Source organism: Watersipora subatra, chromosome 8 (genome assembly GCF_963576615.1).
Source record: "Watersipora subatra chromosome 8, tzWatSuba1.1, whole genome shotgun sequence".
NCBI lineage: Eukaryota > Metazoa > Bryozoa > Gymnolaemata > Cheilostomatida > Watersiporidae > Watersipora > Watersipora subatra.
This window is the reverse complement of record NC_088715.1, coordinates 64294963-64316319: the sequence shown is the minus strand read 5'-3', so window position 1 is coordinate 64316319 and position 21357 is coordinate 64294963. Positions and strand designations below refer to the sequence as shown.

Genomic DNA, 21357 nt, shown 5'->3' with positions numbered 1-21357 from the left:
ATGTACACTTATTATATACGACAGTAGTATTATAGTATATTCATATGAGGAACACCATTCAGGTAGTTTATGTGATACAAATAGATACTTGACAGAGGTGTTAGAGGTAGAATGGATAATATGTATGACATATAAACGTTACATGTGTTATATCTGGCAGGTACACACACATGAGAAGATAACTGCTGCACATAGTGTACGATGTATTCAGTGAGTGAGTAGACTTTAGTGAGGTCGTACAGAAGGCAGGGTTGATAATCAAGGCAGATGATATAGGGCCTAATTGTTCTGCTACCTGCTATTCCATTCTGCTCCTAAATGCGGTAAGTGTATGCTATTGCTAAGCCATTATCAGAATGATCAGACAATTCATTCAGAATGTTTGACATTTTCATTGCCTACCTACACAGCTGGGTGGAACTGTCCAGTGTCCAATAACTTGGCAAACAATAGTGGAGTTGCCTTCTAACGTATAACCAACATAACACTCATATCTCACGGTATCATTGTATGAGTGTCCAGACACCTGTCTATCTGAGTTCTCTACAGTTGGTGGTGCACCGCAGTTCACTTCTAGAAACGGAACAAATCTTTCTTAGCTTCGGGTGAATATGAAATCTAAAGGTAATTAGCAATACAATTAGTAGAAAGTCACATGACATTGATGAATTGACTGATGCCTTCATAGGAACTGGTACAAACTGAACATCAGAGAACTAAAAGAAAACAACTTCAACTAGAAATACCTATAACACAGATATTATGTAATGCTCAGCTAAGTCATTGTACATGAACAACTAATCTAATGTTCATTGAAAAATTTCCTGTTCTCTCTCAAAAAACTCTCAAAGAAGCTTTTCTAAGAGAGTGTTTTGTAAGCTTAAGTTTTCATAGCATTATGTTGGTTACTTAGAATAGAGTGAAATACAAGCAGCCCTAGTTTTATTATGACGTTGTTCAAGAATATTTTACTAAAGGTATCAAAAATTATTTGTACAAAGTCAATTTTTGCCTAAACTAAATATTGTAATGATTCTGTCTTTTTACCAAAAAGTTTAAATGAATACTATAATATAATAATATAATACTATAATAATATATTATATAATAATATAGAAGAAACATGTAAGTTGAGTTACAATGATAACTTGCTTTTTGTTTTTGTTAATTTTTGCTCTTTGCTTTTTGCAAAAAACTTGGTTGCTTTTTGTCATATGAAGCCATAAATATTTTTGAGTCGGCGATAAAGATAGATTACTTTCTGCCGTAAAGTTTCAAAAATCTCTTAAATGTTTTACTGCTGACTTATGAAGTTTACTTTAAATTGGCAAGAAATTTCATCATAATATTCAAGTAATTAACAAAAGGTTAAAGTTTGGCCAAAACACCACTGTGAAAAATGTTTGAGATGTAAAAGTTGTTCGAGATGTGAAAGGTGTTTGAGGTGTGAAAGATGTTTGAGATATGAAAGATGTTTGAGATGTGAAAGATGTTTGAGATGAGAAAGATGTTTGAGATGTGAAAGATGTTTGAGATGTGAAAGATGTGAAAGGTGTTTGAGATGTGAAAGGTGTTTGAGGTGTGAAAGATGTTTGAGATGTGAAAGATGTTTGAGATATGAAAGATGTTTGAGATGTGAAAGATGTTTGAGATGTGAAAGATGTTTGAGATATGAAAGATGTTTGAGATGTGAAAGATGTTTGAGATGTGAAAGATGTTTGAGATGTGAAAGGTGTTTGAGGTGTGAAAAATGTTTGAGATGTGAAAGATATTTGAGGTGTGAAAGATGTTTGAGATATGAAAGATCTTTGAGATGTGAAAGATGTTTGAGATGTGAAAGGTGTTGGAGATGTGAAAGATGTTTGAGGTGTAAAAAATGTTTGAGATATGAAAGATGTTTGAGATGTGAAAGATGTTTGAGATGTGAAAGATGTTTGAGATATGAAAGATGTTTGAAATGTAAAAGTTGTTTGAGGTGTGAAAGATGTTTGAGATATGAAAGATGTTTGAGATGTGAAAGATGTTTGAGATGTGAAAGATGTTTGAGATGTGAAAGATGTTTGAGATGTGAAAGATGTTTGAGATGTGAAAGGTGTTTGAGATGTGAAAGGTGTTTGAGATGTGAAAGATGTTTGAGATATGAAAGATGTTTGAGATGTGAAAGATGTTTGAGATGTGAAAGATGTTTGAGATGTGAAAGGTGTTTGAGATATGAAAGATGTTTGAGATGTAAAAGTTGTTCGAGATGTGAAAGGTGTTTGAGGTGTGAAAGATGTTTGAGATATGAAAGATGTTTGAGATGTGAAAGGTGTTTGAGATGTGAAAGATGTTTGAGATGTGAAAGATGTTTGAGATGTGAAATATGTTTGAGATGTGAAAGGTGTTTGAGATGTGAAAGATGTTTGAGATGTGAAAGATGTTTGAGATGTGAAAGATATTTGAGATGTGAAAGATGTTTGATATGTGAAAGGTGTTTGCAATGTGAAAGGTGTTTGCAATGTGAAAGGTGTTTGAGATGTGAAAGTTGTTTGAGATGTGAAAAATGTTTGAGATGTGAAAGATGTTTGAGATGTGAAAGATGTTTGAGATGTGAAAGATGTTTGAGATGTGAAAGATGTTTGAGATGTGAAAGATGTTTGAGATGTGAAAGGTGTTTGAGATGTGAAAAATGCTTGAGATGTTAAAGATGTTTGAGATGTGAAAGATGTTTGAGATGTGAAAGATGTTTGAGATGTGAAAGGTGTTTGAGGTGTGAAAGATGTTTGAGATATGAAAGATGTTTGAAATGTGAAAGATGTTTGAGATGTGAAAGATGTTTGAGATGTGAAAGATGTTTGAGATGTGAAAGGTGTTTGCAATGTGAAAGGTGTTTGAGATGTGAAAGTTGTTTGAGATGTGAAAGATGTTTGAGATGTGAAAGGTGTTTGCAATGTGAAAGGTGTTCGAGATGTGAAAGATGTTTGAGATCTGAAAGATGTTTGAGATGTGAAAGGTGTCAAATATAGTCTCACAGAGGCTTGCTTAAAGCGGTTTGCCAGTCAAACTGATCTAGCAACCAAATACACTTACTGTTGCACTGAGGGCTAGTAGACCACTGCTGGTTTACTTGACATTCGATGACAGGTTCTCCTGACATCACATAACCTGTCTTACAAGAGTACCTTGCCTCTGCTCCAACTGTTGTGCCAGTTACAATTGGAAAACCTTTTGTATTCTCTATCTCAGGTGGATCTCCACAAGGAAGTTCTAAAATGCAGAAACTTCATAAGAAGTTATTGGTTCACTATGATAGTTGTATACTTACAAAAGGTACATTTTGTGAATGTATAACAAAGGTTTTTGTAGCAAGAGTTTTTTATGTTGATTTAGGATTGTTTAGTTAGTTTAATCCATAGCTTTGTGCAAGCGGTACAACCAGTATGCATGTAGTGTGTCTCACACATTAATGTACACTTATTATATACGACAGTAGTATTATAGTATATTCATATGAGAAACACCATTCAGGTAGTTTATGTGATACAAATAGATACTTGACAGAGGTGTTAGAGGAAGAATGAATGATATGCTAACATAAAAATGATACATGTGTTATAGCTGACAGTTACACACATATGAGAAGATAACTGCTGCACATAGTGTATGATGTGTTCACTGAGTGAGTAGACTTTACTGGATTATTCGGAAGGCAGCGCTGATAAGCAAAGCAGATGATATAGCTCCTAAGCATTCTAGTGTACTTTTGTAAGTAGAATGTACCTTGTAAGTATTCTACTTTACCTGTAATTCTGAGCCTAAATACTGTAATTATATGCTATTGCTAGGCTTATATCAGAATGATCAGACAATTCATTGAGAGTTTTCAATGTTTTCATCGCTTACCTACGCAGACAGGTGGAACTGTCCAGTATCCAATAACTTGACATACAATGGTGGAGTTGCCTTCTAACGTATAACCAACATAACACTCATATCTCACGGTGTCATTGTATGAGTGTCCAGACACCTGTTTATCTGAGTTATCTACATTTGGTGGTTTACCGCAGTTCACATCTAAAAACGGAGCAAATCTCTCTAAGCTTCGGGTGAATATGCATTCTTAACGTTATTAGCAGTACAATTAGTAAAAAGTCACCTGAAATTGATGACTTGACTGCTGCCTTTATAGGAGCTGCTACAAACTGAACTTCAGAAAACTAAAAAAAAACAATTTCAACTAGAATCACTCATAACATAGATATTATGCAATGCACAGCTAAGTTATTGTATATGAACAACTAATTTGGGTTTCACTAAAAATTTCCTCTATTCTCTATACAAAAAACTTCCGAGAGTTTTTGTAAGCTTAAATTTTCATAGCATTATGTTGGTTACTTAGAATAGAGTAAAATACAAGCAGCCATTGTTTTATTATGATGTTGTTCAAGAATATTTTACTAAAGGTATCAAAAATTCTTTGTATAAAGTCATTCTTTGCCTAAACTAAATCTTGTAATAATCCTTCCTTTTTACCGGAAAATTTAAACGAATAATATAATAATATGATATAATAATAATATGGGAGAAACGTGTAAGATGAGTTACAATCTTACTGGTTTGTTTTTGTCATAAAGCCATAAACATTTTTGAGCAGACAATAAAGTTAGATAACTTTCTACAGCAAAGTTTCACAGATCTCTCAAGAGTTTTCCTGGTGACTTACGAAGTTTACTTTAAATTGGCAAGGAATCATAATTATTTCATCATAATATTTAAGTAATTAACAAAAAGCTAGAGAATTTTCCCAAAGCACCATTGTGAAAGATTTTTGAGATGAAAAAGATGTTTGAGATGTGAAAGATGTTTGAGTAACGCAAAATGAAGATAAAATGCTGCAGAATATTTAGGTTTGTTCTAAAGAAAGTTTAATTTTCTTCCAAAATTATTTTGCCAACTACAATTTGAATTGGTATTGAATTGTGATATAGGCCTATTGTATATACCTATGCAAATTGTAACAGGTTATAAAAATAGTTTTCATGTACAGTGTAAGAACAATTATTTACATTTTCACCCTTTTGATGTATACCCTGCTTTGTAACCAAATATAGAACAAAAGTTTTTAGCTAGTAGTAGATATCGTATCTGGTGCTTCCTATTTTATGCATCATCTCAGTTATCTGCAGATAAACTTTATCCAACCTTTTTATAAAACATTTATGAATAGAAAAGAGAAAATGGATCTTTTGAACAACATTTGACTAATAAAATATGCTAAACATTGGAGACTAGTAAACACTACTGTACCGTGACAGATGGGAGGAGTTGACCAAGTACCATCTTCTGTACATCTGACAGTAGCTGAACCAATCATATTATATTGGTGGCCATCACACTTATATGTAACCTCAGAGTCAAATGTAGTATTGTACTGACGACGGTTGGGTGCACCGTTCTCCACTCCAGGTGGTGTGCCACAGTCTACTTCTGTCAATATATTCCAGCAGCATACCATGACTTTATATGGTTTATGAACAGAGGTTCTCTTGTTTTCAGACTCATCCGTGACTCAGGAAAATTCACAGCATAGATTAAGATTAGTATTAAGATTAAGTTTTGTTGATTTACGGCTAATATTTGAAAAAATGTAGAAAACTACTGCAAAGTTAGCAGGAAAAAATAAGCAAAAATGCATGTCTCATAGTCCAGACAAGCAAAGCGTTTATGTTTAAGATGTCAATTTGAACAGACATGTTGATTTAGATGTTTGATAGAGAAATATGCGTTTCAAATAGCAACTTATTTGACATTGTTATATCTTCTACATTTGATAATGCTCCTTAATGCTTACTCTTTATGTCTGACATCATCTTTTTGTAAACAATCAGACTTGTTTTATGCTTCAAGTATTTTGCACCATTATTGCTTTTCTCTTTTAATTGTCCTTTTTTTACATATATCTATTAAATATTCCTATCAAATGACATTTTCCTTAACAAAGTCCTTACTTGTGCATGAAGGGGGTTCAGTCCATTGTTTAGTAGACTGACACCGAATAGACCTAGTTCCATTCTGTACTAGATATCCGGGCAGACAATAGTACTCCACCGTATCTTCATACTTAGTCCCTGACTGAACTGTAGCCTGTGTATCCATGTGCTGAATAGTAGGAGGAGTTCCACAACTGATCCCTACAAATACGCTTATTTAGAAAGCTGGTCAAAAGTGTTTTCAGATCTTTTGAAGTGCTTATAACAGCTTATGATATTCCAATCACATATTTCAGCTTACCACACTTCTATCGATCATATTACATAATCTTTTAACATATTGCCTTATTCCAAACTTGCTTGTTTCCGCATTTGTATTACATGTTTCAAAATCCCGCGTAAACTATGATCAGAATATTTATATTTATTATTCTACACATGATAAAAAAACTTTTTTTATTTCATGACACCAACATGCTACATTCACAATCATATGTTTCAGTTTATGAGCTTTCTGTTACTACAATTTACAATTTATTGTAAATTGCCGACTTTACCATAATACTATTAGAGTACCAACTTCTAAAACACATTTGTTCAATTCACTCAATAATTCCTGATTCCTGTTTTCTAAGTTATTTTTTTTATTTCGAGGGATTTTATGAAAAACATAATATAATTGATGATTACCAATGTCAATAAAAAGTTCTACAAACATTCAAGAGTAAAGTTTTTCAGTTTAAGACTCTTTGCTACAGTTTTCGTTTTAGAGCAAGGGAATGGCATTATTTTTTAGAGTTATCACAATCTTTGTCCAGCACAGTCTATATGATGAAAATGACTTCTTCACCTGTTTTACGATCTCCAGCATTAGTTGTTTGTCTGTTTCTCTCTATTTTTCTCGCATAAATGTACTTACTTTTGTATAGCAGATGACTCGTCCTATTTGCTTTTATTTTTGGAATTAAAGTTTTTCGAGTTCTGTCGGACTTTTTTTTCTTATTGAAGGTTTTGTCAAGCCATTAATTAGTAATCATTTTAGGTATATTTTTCGAAGTTGGTCTCCCCGTGTATTTGTCCAGCTATAGTTATTTTATTATCTTGGAATAAAGAATCCGTAAAGCAAGAAATTTGATCTCCTAACCTCCAGTGCACCAGTCTGACGCCTTACTAGTAAGCCACAGAGCTTGATAGATTTACTAGGCGATATATGTCGCTATATGGTAGCAAATACCATGAAGCAAAGTCAAAGCATACCGTCATTAGAAGCCGTAGCTCTTATTAGTAAGCTTACAGAAACTTGCCATTGGCAATGTGCCAGGCTAATAACAAATGGCAGGCAACTTTCATTACTTTTCATTGTTTACAAGCTGATTTTTAGTACCCGGGCAACGCCGTATAGCACAGCTAGTAGTTTTATAAACTTAATTTATTTAGTAGAAAACTTTCGGTAAAATGACTTGCTCAGTACTTAAGCTGCTGTAAACCATATTTCATCGTGTATTTTAGCAAGCAAATATTAAATATATCCTTGTTTTTATAACTATCTTTTAAGGCTATTGAGCTAAATCTAGTTGAGCAAGTTGGTATTTTTTTTGCTTGCTACAGATTGTCATTAGATGGAAACGTTATTTATTACAAATAATGTTACTTCTAAAAGCTTACTAAGGCAAGTAGGCGCTGTTGACCATTGTCCAGATGCCTGACATGTGATAGAGGTTAGATTATGTTCATCTTCATATCCTTGGAGACACATGTAAGTCACTCGGTCTCCATATTTAGTTCCAGTTTGAATTGAGGCTTGAGACTCAGAGTTATCTACTACTGGAGGAATTCCGCAGTCAACTTCTACAAGTTTATTAATTAATGTAGAACTGTAACTAGGCAGTGAGTTGTTACAGTTATAGCCTTTAAGTTATCGAGGAACGCTTAGCTGCAGTGGTCAACCATGAGTGCACAATTAATTCAAACAAACTTTGGTAATTGTAGCAATATATATGTATATATATATATATATATTATATATTATGTGTTGAATGCATTCAACACAAGTCACCTGAAGAGTGCACCAGCACGAAACAGACCTGTCGTGACCCCAGAATAAAACATCAATCTGGAATAAAGATAAGTAAAATTAACCTATTCCACACTCTAGTTAGTTTTATATATATATATATATATATATATATATATAAATATATATATATATATATATATATACATAATAAGATATATGTAAAATTACAATATATATAGAAATATAATATATATAATAGTATGATATATAATCCCACGACCAAACAGAGTGAAGCGGTTGGTTGGGAGATTTATGATAAATGCACATGTGCACACAACTCCCGAAAATTATTCATCAACAATAAGACGAACCCTTGTATCAAAACTTCATCAACAAATTTAACCATCGTTTTGTAAAGTCGTTAAAATATAATAACGATACAAAACACTTACAAACCTATTTAAATATGTTACCAAATCTTTGTAAACCATCATAATTATCTTAAAACTTACCCATCTGATCGGATTATACACAAATAGACAGATTTATTTAGATGAAAATTGCCACAAAACGCTTGAAAAGCTCGGTTTAATAAAAGTAAAGACCGAAAATTAAAACGCCAATAAAGCCATGTGACAGATAGTAGAACTATGTAGCAGTGCGCATTTCACGAGAAAACCTTGCTAATTTCACCAGTCTATGGCCTTGTTTACTTGTAATCGAATTTATTCGAAGGTTTCGGTAATAAACGTAGACCGTTTGAGGCGTAGACCGATTTACAGGTACGAAATTGTGGTACACAGTTTATCAGCCTATGTTTTTTTTGTCCAATCACTGAAGGTTTCATTGAACTATTTAAAAAGTTAGCCAAAATTCTTTACAACTTATGTACAAGCTAGGGCCGAACTACAATGCCCCATTATGACAAGGCATTCCTTTCGATCTAGCATGGGGTTTGACAATACACAAGAGTCAAGGTCCTACCACAGCTAAAGCTGTCATTGATATAGGCCACCACGAAATAACCGCTGAAATATCGTTTGTTGCTCTCTCTCGAGTTCGAAACATCAATGACTTACTTGTTAACAACTTCGCTAGGGAGCGCATCACTCGATTAGCTATCATGACCAAATCTTACAACACAAAAGAGAGGAGACTAGACTGCGCGACATTTAACAGATACTGTATAGCCTATTTATAACAAATATTGTAATATCAACAATTAACCAATTATTTATATACCTGGTTTCAACCCAACATTACCTCCAAAATAAATTGTTAGTTGCACTTTTTTAGAGTCGTGCTCCCTCAAATTTATTTTATATCATCTCAAACAAGTCTCATTTACACTATACTCTGTCAATTCCTGCTGAGAACTGCTTTTTTAACAATCAACAGTACCCTTTCTTTTTTCCATTATCACTTTGGTCGTGGGCTGTATGACAGTGGAATTTTTAGTGCACATATATATGTGTATATATAATATAATATATATACACACATAAATATAATGAAAAAGGGGATAGCTTTCTATGGCTCTGAAAGCTTTCAGCAATATAACACAATAGTACATTCTAACAAATATCTGATGAGCAAACCATATTCATAAACGTTAATCTATGAAAACAAGTCGGTTACAACTAAACCATTTTATTATAGTAGCATTGTCTTTCATAAACTTGATAACTTTTCAAAAAAGGTACTAAATTAGGAGTAAAATAAAATTAGACCAACTTACTTTGGCAGCTGGGAGGGTGACCATCTTGAGGAAAGGACCAAGTCCCACTGGTTTGACAGTTTACAGTGTATTGTTGATTGAACCGTTCATAGCCTGTGTTACAGCTGCATGTTGCAATGCTAGGATACCTTGTGGAAGAACTTGTACAGTTAATTCCTCTCGCAGGTGGTACAGGGCCACAATCTTTGGCTACATGAGAGATACATGTAATATATAAAATCATCATAGAAATTCCTTATTTAGGATAGTCTATGCAACAATTCAACATGGTGATATTACTTTCATATTTTAGTTTGTTTTAGTTTTTACTAGGCGTCAGTATTAAATACCGACCACTAGTAAATTTTACTAGTGGTCGATATTTATTAGTAGTCGGTATTTACTGGTAGTCAGTATTTACTAGTAGTCGGTATTTACTGGTAGTCAGTATTTACTAGTAGTCGGTATTTACTAGTAGTCGGTATTTACCAGTTATCGGTATTTACTAGTAGTCGGTATTTGCCAGTAGTCGGTATTTACTAGTAGTCAGTATTTACTAGTAGCCAGTATTTATTTGTAGACATTATTTACTAGTAGTTAGTATTTACTAGTAGTCGGTATTTACTAGTAGTCAGTATTTATTAGTAGTCGGTATTTACTAGTAGTCGGTATTTAATAGTAGTCGGTATTTATTAGTAGTCGGTATTTACTAGTAGTCGGTATTTACTAGTAGTCAGTATATACTAGTAGTCAGTATTTACTAGTAGTCGGTATTTACTAGTAGTCGGTATTTACTGGTAATCAGGATTTACTAGTAGTCAGTATTTACTAGTAGTCAGTATTTACTAGTAGTCAGTATTTACTAGTAGTCAGTATTTACTAGTAGTCAGTATTTATTAGTAGACAGTATTTACTAGTAGTTGGTATTTACTAGTAGTCGGTATTTATTAGCAGTCAGTATCTACTAGTAGTCAGTATTTACTCGTAGTCAGTATTTACTAGTAGTCAGTATCTACTAGTAGTCAGTATTTACTAGTAGTAAGTATTTACTAGTAGTCAATATTTACTAGTAGACAGTATTTACTAGTGCTCGGTATTTAGTAGTAGTCAGTATTTACTAGTAGTTAGCATTTACTAGTAGTCGGTATTTAGTAGTAGTCAGTAGCCACTAGTAGTCAGTATTTACTAGTAGTCAGTATATACTAGTAATCAGTATTTACTAGTAGTCAGTATTTACTAATAGGCAATATTTACTAGTAGTCAGTGTTTACTAGTAGTCAGTAATTATTAGTAGTCAGTAGTTACTAGTATCGGTATTTACTAGTAATCGGTATTTACTGGTAGTCGGTATTTACTGATAGTCGGTATTTACTAGTAGTCGGTATTTACTGATAGTCGGTATTTACTAGTAGTCGGTATTTACTAGTAGTCGGCCTTTACTAGTAGTCAGTATTTACTAGTAGTCGGTATTTACTAGTAGTCGGTATTTACTAGTAGTCGGTATTTACTAGTAGTCGATATTTACTAGTAGTCGCTATTTAGTAGTAGTCAGTATTTATTATTAGTCGGTATTTACTAGTAGTCGGTATTTACCAGTAGTCAGTATATACTAGTAGACAGTATTTACTAGTGGTCAGTAATTAACACATTGATGCCTAGCTTTGTATGCACAAGCGTCACCTGATATTAGACTATATAAACAACTTGCAATCGACTTTGAAAACACCTTGGATACAACAAATCCTTCAAATGCTTCAACTTTTTAATGAACCTATCCTCTGTTAGGTTGTCCTAGTAGGTAGTTGGTAGGTAGTTGCTTCTCGATGTTTAATTTTTTTAATACAGCCACAGTCTCTTGGCAGATTATGCAGACGCAGTTGTTTCTTATTTTGGTAAAAAAGAACTCCAATTTCAACTTATCCTGGAAATGTCGACACTTGCGCTCAACTTATTTATAGCCTTCAGGATATTCATAGAGTTAACCCTTCCCTAAACGAAAGTTGACAGCAGCAGCTGTTTATAGCATTTAGGATATTCATAGAGTTAACCCTTCCCTAAAGGAAAATTGACAGCAGCAGCTGTTTATAGCATTTAGGATATTCATAGAGTTAACCTGTACCTAGAAGAAAGTTGACAGCAGTAGCTTTCATAGCATTTATGATATTCACTGAGAAGGCAGCTTGCAAATAACTAAGCAACCATTTCTCATCAGCTATTGAAGACTCAACACATGTTTTTAATAAAGAACAACGATACATTTTTAACACACCTGCTATTCTTACTAATACTCATAGGTAGATCTCATCTACACGCCATTTTATAACTTTATTATCAGTTTATCTTTTTTCATATTATTTATATTATACACGTTTATTAAAATCTACCTCCAAGTTGTGTCACAAATGTTTTATTTTTGTTGCCAAAAAGATAATTCCAAGTAGTTGCAATTCTAAATCATAATCCAGCAGACCTTATACCAACGAATGATTGTTCCGAATCTTTGCACTTTTTTACTCTGCCTGCGCTAAATGTTTCTTTTATGTCAATTAAAGGTTTCAAAATCTTTCATAGTTTTTGTTTTCGCGACAGTTACAGATTTTCAACTCTATTCAACTTATGCGAACGAATTGCATACAATCTTTAACAATTTCGTTAAAAATATTATAGCTAGCTGCTTCAATTATCTTCTACCTAATATATGTTCTCTTAGCAGAGAAGATATTTTAAACACTATTCTTTGTCAGCAAATTTGCTAAAACTTTACTACATAGAGTGATTTTGTAAAATTAATCACAAAAGAAGATAACTCTAGGCGACATTGTTCACTAGCTCTCATCTGATACTAAAAAAGGAACAAGCAATGTGTTGACCACAGGCTAACTGAAGGATTTGGATTTCTGTATTAATTCATTTCACATTCTCAAAGCTTTGATTTTAATAGGCATCCTTCATTCAGTTGATATTTGTACTTAAACAATTGTGTTTGTAGCATCTTATTCATACTTACTGGTACATCTAGGTGTTCCTGACCATCTACCATCCGCTAGGCACTCAACAGAGCTAAACTCAGTGAACATCTCATACCCAGGAAGACATGTGTAGGTCACTTGATCTCCAAATCTGGTTCCGTTCTGAACTGTGGTCTGATTATCTATATTTCTTACATCTGGTGGCGACCCACAGTTGACCTCTAAAACACAATATTATACAAACTTATAACAAAACAGTTACAATCAAAGATTCCAACTCGTTGTCTATGATTCAAAACCCCATATTATAAATTACATAATGTATAATTATGTAACACATTATCGTATTATAGTTATGCATAATATATATAGTACATATATATTATATATTAAACAATTATATTACAATTATGCATAATTTATAATATATGTATTATACATATATATAGTATATATACACATATATAGCATATATACACATATATAGTATATATACATATATATACATGTATATGTATGTATATATATATACAAAATTGTTTCCTCACCCCGGATACCCCGTATGGGTGGTAATTTCTGCTCTAACTCGGGTTTCCCACCAGAAACCTGGAAGTTTGAGCACTCGTCTCAAAATCTTAGCTGTTCCCAATAGCGCACTTCTCTGCAACTCACCTGAGTTGATTGCTGTTGGTATTTGGGCAAGCCAAATTCTATGCGCCGGTGTTATTGCGCCCAGTGCCCCAATGACTACTGAGATTACAGTTGTTCTTACATTCAAGCATTTTTCAGTCTCTTCTCCAAGAGGGAAATATTGTTCTACCTTTTTTTTCTTTGCTGGCTATATTGTAGTCATTGGGTACTGCAATATCTATTATAGTAGCTCTCTTGTTCTCCTTGTCCACCACCACTATATCTGGTTGGTTTGCCAGGACACGCTTGACAGTCCGGATGTAGAAGTCCCAAAGGATCTTAGCGCGGTCATTTTCATTCACCTTACCAGGAGCTTCCCACTAGTGTTGTGGTTTATTAAGGTTATACTCATGACATAGACTTCTATACACAACACCTGCGACAAGATTATGTGGCTCAGTGCATGCGTTTCCTGATAGCTGCTTGCATCTACTGATGATGGGTTGGATGGTCTCAGGTGCATCTTTGCACAGTCTGCATCTAGGATCATCTCTAGTGTGTGATATATATACCCTAGGACACTTATATTTCGCTAGTATTTAGTTTAGTGAGTAGCATACAGAGTAAAATTTCGCTGGAACTTATTTTCGCTGCTCTGATCAGTGCGAAAATATAGTGATGTGAAAATAAATGCAATGAAACAAACATTAGATTCCTCAGGTCCAGTTCACTGGTACGAAATATTTTTCAATTTGGGACTACCGTACTGTTTGGACTATAAACCGCACCTCTATATAAGCTGCATGTGCTTCATTTTCCGATAATAAAGCAATAATTAAGCCACACCTTACTATAGGCCGCAGAACTAAGGACTGTGCTTTTTAACGTGGCAGCAACTTTGCCATTTTAAACGGAACAGTGCAGAACGGCACAGTTTCGTATTATCCGACGCTTTTTAACTTAGTGCCTAACGGGACAGTACCGGTGCGGCATTGTTTCATATTTTCTTTCACAGCTAGAAATGCACTAATTGGAGATTCCCGTTAGTGCACCCCAGCAGTGAAAGAAAAAGCCACAAAATAAGCCACAGTGATTAGCCGTACCCTTGTAGGCCCACTTATAAGCCGCATGGCTCAAATCATCAGAAAAAAGTAGCGGCTAATCGTCCGAAAAGTACGGCAGTTTGTATTTGTGAACCGCAGGTAGAAATGTGTAGGCGAGATCAATAATGCAATTTGATCGCTTGCTGCAGTTTTTCTCCTGGACTATCAATGACGTCAAGGTCCCTGCCGCAGTGACTGATGTTGTACCAATATTAGAATTCAAGTATTTATAGCACGCGGTGCCGCGGTGGCCATGGCCCCGGGTTGTTATTGCTTTCGGTTGATAATAAAATTCATCACCACAATAATTATTATTCAATTTTATGACTTTCCCTACCAGACTCTCATCCTCATCAGTTACAAATTCAATGACTAAACTAATATCATCATCTTCTTCATTTGTCTAGGCTTTTCCAAAAAAAACTTATTATCTTAATTTGTTTTGCCAAGCTGCTCAGTCGGTGTAGGCCTACTAGCTATAATGAGTTTAGCAAAAATTGCCCAGTGACCCAACCACACACGGAAATTGCCTGCATTTTTAATATGACGATTTTATTGTGAATATCAATGAAGAAAGCCATTTAATTTCGCGTTTTCGCTCGTTCGTTATGATAGTTTAGTTTCGCTCATGAAATTTTCGCGAGAGGCTGTTGCCCCGAAAACGCGAAAGTTAGATGCCGCGAATACATAAGTGTCCTAGGGTATACATATATATATATATATACTATCACATTAGAGACGATCCTAAATGCAGACTGTGCAAATATATGACTGAACAGATATGTTCAGCTACATATATGCCACCAGGCATATATGCGGCTGAACAAAGGAAACCTAATGGCCAATACAAAGTTGCTAATCATAGCAGCCCAGGAGCAAGTGCTCCCAAAAAGGCAACTCCAAAAAAAAATCTATCACACTGGAGACAATCTTTGATGCAGACTGTGCAAAGATGCGCATGAGACCATCCAACACATCATCAGTTGATGCAAGCAGCTAGCAGGAAATGCATATACTGAGCGGCATAATCATGTCTCAGGTGTTGTGTATAAAAGTCTATGTCATGAGTATGGCCTTAATAAACCACTTCACTGGTAGGAGGCTCCTGGTAAGGTCAATGAAAATGACCACGCTAAGATCCTTTGGGACTTCTACATCCGGACAGACAAGCATGTCTTAGCAAACCAACCAGATATAGTGGTGGTGGACAAGGAGAACAAGAGGGCTACTATAATAGATATAGCAGTATCCAATGACTAGAATATAGCCAGGAAAGAAAAAGAATAGGTAGAAAAATATCTCCCTCTTGGAGAAGAGATTGAAAAATGCTGGGATGTAAGAACAGCTGTAATTCCAGTAGTGACTGAGTCACTGGGCGCAATAATACCAGCGCATAAAATGTGGCTTGCCCAGATACCAACAGCAATCAACTCAGGTGAGTTGCAGAAAAGTGCGTTATTGGGAACAGCTAAGATTTTGAGGCGAGTGTTCAAACTTCCAGGTTTCTGGTGGGAAACCCGAGTTAGAGCAGAAATTACCACCCTTATGGGTTAACCGGGGTGAAGAAACAATTATATATATATATACAACAAATTGTTTTCTCACCGCGGATACCCCGTACGGGGGGTAATTTCTGCTCTAACTCGGGTCTCCTACCAGAGACCTGGGAGTTTGAGCACTCGCCTCAAGATCTTAGCTGTTCCCAATAGCGCACTTTTCTGCAACTCACCTGAGTTGATTGCGCTTGGTATATATATATATATATATATATATATATATATATATATATATATATATATATATATATATATATATATATATATATATACCAATCAGAATTGTATCCCGTTGTCCATAAAAGTGCTCGAAGTTTCCTGAGCTGATCTTTTACACTGCTCTTTTATTATCAATTTTACACTGCTCTTTTATTATCAATTTTATATATATATATACATCTATGATATACAGACTATATGTATAATATATATATACATGGATATATATATTATTTAATATAATATATAACAGCATGCCAAAAAATTGTTGTGGTATATCAAATCTTACTGGTGCAGACTGGTGGGCGTGACCACGTTCTGTTGGCCAGACAGACAACATAGTTTGGTTCCGTGCTTATCTCGTAGCCAGGTATGCATGAGAAGGTAACTCTATCTTGATATTCAGTCCCCGTTCTATATGTTGCTTGAGCATTTGAGTACGCAACTACCGGCGGGGTTCCACAATCTACTCCTGCAATTGGTGTAGTAGCTACATACAGCATGTGCAGAGTAACCATGATATAAACATGTGTAACAGCCATCACTTTAATTTTCAATAGCTAGGGTTGAGTCAGAAAAGAGATATCTAAATTTACAATCAGCTCAAACATCAAGTGTACAGTTCCTCACTTGTGCAGACAGCTGTTATGTTATCACTTGGCATGCTCCAAACTCCTGTGTTGCCACAAGTTAGATTGAACTGTGAATTAGCTCTCTCATATCCTGGGAGGCAGTCACATGAAACAGTGTTTGGATACCTAGTTTGGTTACCTGAGCAGGTAACTCCGCTGAGAGTCGGTGAGCCACAGTCCTTACCTGTGAACAAACTTAAAGTCATTATTAATGTTGAGTCTAGTTTGGTAAAAGAATCTCTGTCAAAGTTTGAGAATATTGGTTTTAGTTGAAACTTGTGACAAGTTGAGTATAGTCTCAGAGACAATACTAAAACTATTTTTTGTTTTTTTTTCTTATTTTAAAAAGGAAATTTGAAACAGCAATACTCATCTGTTGGAGCGCTTTTCAAGTGTTATATATAACTAGTATCGTGGCAGCTCAGTGTGCCGGGAGAAATCATCAGCTGTAATAAGTATCAGCACAAGTATTCCAGAATGCAGCAAGGCCGTTGAAGGACACAAATGGTAGTGCACCTGAATGCTGAGCTGAATATCAGTGCTTGAATCTCATTTTATGTGTCATGAGTTCAAATCCCATTCGATGCAATCTCTTTTCCTGGTCTTCAACATTGGCTTTGGACCAACAGATGGACACAGATCCTATTCTAGTACATATTCGTTCACTAATTTTTGCTAAATTTTTGTAGAAGTTTTTAACTTCTCAAGTTTATTTTGAAGTTTATCTAAGCACGGATCCTTAATTTTCTTTTGTTAGCATCTCACGACACCTTCTCTAACTCTTTTCCTCTGTTTATCGTGTTTCTTTCAGGTCATATTGTATATCTAGATCGATTATCTTTTGTTCACCATCTAACTTCTCATTTCTAGATGCTAATAGCTTTTAGATATTTATAACTATAGTACGTTTAAAAGCCTAAGCAGGCTGGGAGAAGACTACGTGTCAGCTCATTAAATTTGTGCTAGATTTAGTCACTTGAGGTGTTCCACGACAGAATATGCACTATCATCAGAAACTCACACAGCAAATTGAATACCGATAAAATAATCATCAGCAATCAATCTGCTCTAGATTAAAAATTACACACAAATTGCTGAACGAAAGTAGTTTGTAACAGTTTTCATAGATAAGATATATATTTTTTATCTTTTAGCTATGTTATATTAACAAGTTTGTGGCTTTTTCTTGGCTATGGTTTTAAACAGAACACGTCAGAGTTTCTTCTCATTATAGCTAATGGTTGTGTTAAATGAATTTTACTGGTCAATACCTACTGCTAAGTTGACGGCATACCACAATTGGGTGTCATAAATAGTTGAAGGTCCGATGGTGCTCACATATCAATTGGGGTTACGATCTTTTTTAAGAAACCTGTCTGAACAATGCATCTCACATTGTCTGCTAGTGTAAACTGTCTTCAAATCATATTCAATTAAGGTAAGTGGCAAGTGTCTGTGACAGACAATGATACTTAATGAATGTTCATGGAATTCCAAAATACATATTTTACACATGTGATGTACATGTAACTACACTAGTGTTCTGGTTCATGTAGCAAATTGAGATCAATGCTATATGTTGTAGAATATGAAAATAAATATTACACTCATGTGATACAGCGCACAAGATAACGTGCGTGACACACTGAAACACCTGTCACACTCTTAGGATATAACAAGACACTTAAAATGGCACCTTTGACATACCGAGACAAGTTAATCCATCTCCTTCGTATCCTTCATTACACCTGCATGTGTAGGAGCCACTAGAGTTAGTGCACTCAGCATTGACACCGCACTCTGACTGACCGACAGTGCAGGTTACTAAAGCTGTGAAAAATCAGGACAAACAAGGATGATTTACATACAAGTAAATACAAATACTTACATACAAGTAAATATGAAGACTTACATACAAGTAAATACAAAAACTCACATACAAGTAAATATGAATACTTACATACAAGTAAATACAAATACTTACATACAAGTAAATACAAACGCTTACATACAGGTAAATACAAAGACTTACATTAACTTTTACATTACCCATCTTATTACATTATTTGGTTTTTGTTGAACCCAAGAGAAACTCCTTAGTGGATTCTTGTCATGGTTGCCTCTCAATATTTCGATAATATAAACTTACAATTGCTTTACTTAGAACAAGCAACTAACCTATCCAACGAATGCTCCAGCCATTATAAGTTACCGAACCATCAGATGTGAAAGTTAGACGAACTTCATTTCCTTGAATTTCATACGTTCCAGTGCTACGGAGGTCATAACTTGGACCTGTAGGTTGTGCGTACTAAAACAGATTATGTATGCGTGTATATACATGTATATCTACCTATATATATCTACCTATATATATCTACCTATATATATCTACCTATATATATCTACCTATATATATCTACCTATATATATCTACCTATATATATCTACCTATATATATATCTACCTATATATATCTACCGTATATATATCTACCTATATATATCTACCTATATATATCTACCTATATATATCTACCGTATATATATCTACCGTATATATATCTACCTATATATATCTACCTATATATATCTACCTATATGTATCTACCGTATATATATCTACCTATATATATCTACCTATATATATCTACCTATATATATTAAAATTTGTCATAAATAAAACTAAAACCACAGTAGATCCCTTGCAGCCATAAGACTGAAGGAGATCTACAGCTTGATGAATGTGTAAGCAAAAAACTGACAGTAGCTGACAAAAGATAAGTACACTATTTAATTCTAGAGCTGGGCACGGGTAATAAAACTTGTTGAACTGGCGGATTTATCTTCTCTCGAGCTTCGGGTAACAGAGATTTTTAGCAAATCGATTTTGCAGGTTTGGCTTTTGACTTGCGAGTCGAGGTTTTGGTACATGGATTCGTCTAGTAGAGTGAACAAAAACTCCGTCTATTGCGCCCTGCGCTCTTGACTGTTTAACAACCCGCCTGTTAACGATGCAAGCACAAATGTCGGTTGATAGAAAATAGTGAAAAACAATAAATAAATTGAAAAGAATAATAATTGCATTGCAGCTTTTAAAATGTCTGATGTTTAAAAATTTTAAACATAAAACCCGTATCAACAAACCCGATACCCAAAAAACCCGTTGGCCAAGAAGTACTCGTGGTAAGCACTGCCAGCTACCCGATGCTCAAAAAACTCGAATGGAAAGAGGCGAGTATAAACTCGTTGGCCAAAATGTACTCGTGCCCAGCGCTAATACATACATACAAATATTTATTTATAGCATATATGTTTGTACATATGTATATATACTTTTGTTGGGTGCTAAAATACATATGTCAATACATAAGCTAAAATACATATGTAAATACATATGCATATACATGAAGTCAGTAAAACAGACTAACTAGATAAAACACTTCATTACTATTACAATGTAGTTTCGTGTTTGCTAAGAGCAATCTTCAAATATAATATTTGTACTAGTTTCGGTTACTTTATAGACAGCTAGAACTATTAAAACTGCTAAAACTTGGTAGCTGAATGATTATGGTCGTTAAAGTATTCATAGCACCATGAGGTTTTGAAGTTTGACAGTAAAAATTTGCTAACGTTTCTAGAAGCGTTGACGAGTTCATTACGTTTGTTTAATAATGCTAGGCGTGGCCTGTATGTGGTGTAGAACTTTTTTTAGACACAAGGCACAGTTATTAGAGCCATTCGTGAGTGGGATGGACTGCTCCAGTATTCTCTAGTTGATGGAACAATTGGTGTTGGAGTCTTTTAATCACAATATGTATTTGCTGAGCTCAATGGCAGTTTAGAACTGCCTCTGAGCATCATTAAACAAACATAATTAACTCATCAGCGCCTGTAGACACTGTAGCAAACTGTCAAACTTCAAAACCTGATGGTTCTATGAATCCTTTAACAACCATAACCATCCCGCTACAAAGTTTTAGCAGTTTAATAGTTCTACCTGTTTATAAAGTAACCAAAACTGGTACAAACACTTTGTCTGAAGATTACTCTTACCAAGCATGAAACTACATTGTAATAGTAATGAAGTGTTTTATCTAAAGTTATAGTCTGTTTTATTGATTTTAATTTGCTATGATTTTATCATGTTGCACTCTGCTAAGATTTTACGTGTTTGTTCATATACGCAAATGCATACATGTATGTATATACGTACAGCAAAACCTCGACAGCAAACCATGACGCTCTATTTTTCAGTCCTTCCTCAATAGTGACGGTCAATAATTTTTGGAGGCAGCATTCAAATACATGATGGCGTTGTATCTTTCAAATGACTCATCATAATTTTAGGAAGATGTATTTAGCCTTTTCACAGGCAAAGTAAATGTCGTGTATACCCTCTTTTTCTGGTGAAGCGATATTAAACCTTTTAGATGCGTTAAATCTGCTAACTTACCTCCAACTTGTCAAAGATCTCTTAATAAATACCCATTGAGAAACCAAAAATATTTTTACCAGTTGTTATCTATTGCTTGCAATTAAC

General features: G+C 34.5%; 1 protein-coding gene across 1 annotated transcript in view; it reads right to left on the bottom strand.

Moving 5' to 3' along the window:
• LOC137401465 (sushi, von Willebrand factor type A, EGF and pentraxin domain-containing protein 1-like) overlaps positions 1 to 21357 on the bottom strand; it is a 66829-nt gene that overhangs the window by 13011 nt on the left and 32461 nt on the right. The window contains exons 16-25 of the mRNA XM_068087818.1: positions 18991 to 19123; positions 18520 to 18642; positions 16811 to 16996; positions 16470 to 16652; positions 12711 to 12893; positions 9725 to 9913; positions 7635 to 7817; positions 5988 to 6170; positions 5287 to 5466; positions 3883 to 4053 (exon numbers count right to left, since the gene is read on the bottom strand). Of these exons, the coding sequence (XP_067943919.1) occupies positions 3883 to 4053; positions 5287 to 5466; positions 5988 to 6170; positions 7635 to 7817; positions 9725 to 9913; positions 12711 to 12893; positions 16470 to 16652; positions 16811 to 16996; positions 18520 to 18642; positions 18991 to 19123 (1714 nt within the window). The remainder of the gene's footprint in view (positions 1 to 3882; positions 4054 to 5286; positions 5467 to 5987; positions 6171 to 7634; positions 7818 to 9724; positions 9914 to 12710; positions 12894 to 16469; positions 16653 to 16810; positions 16997 to 18519; positions 18643 to 18990; positions 19124 to 21357) is intronic.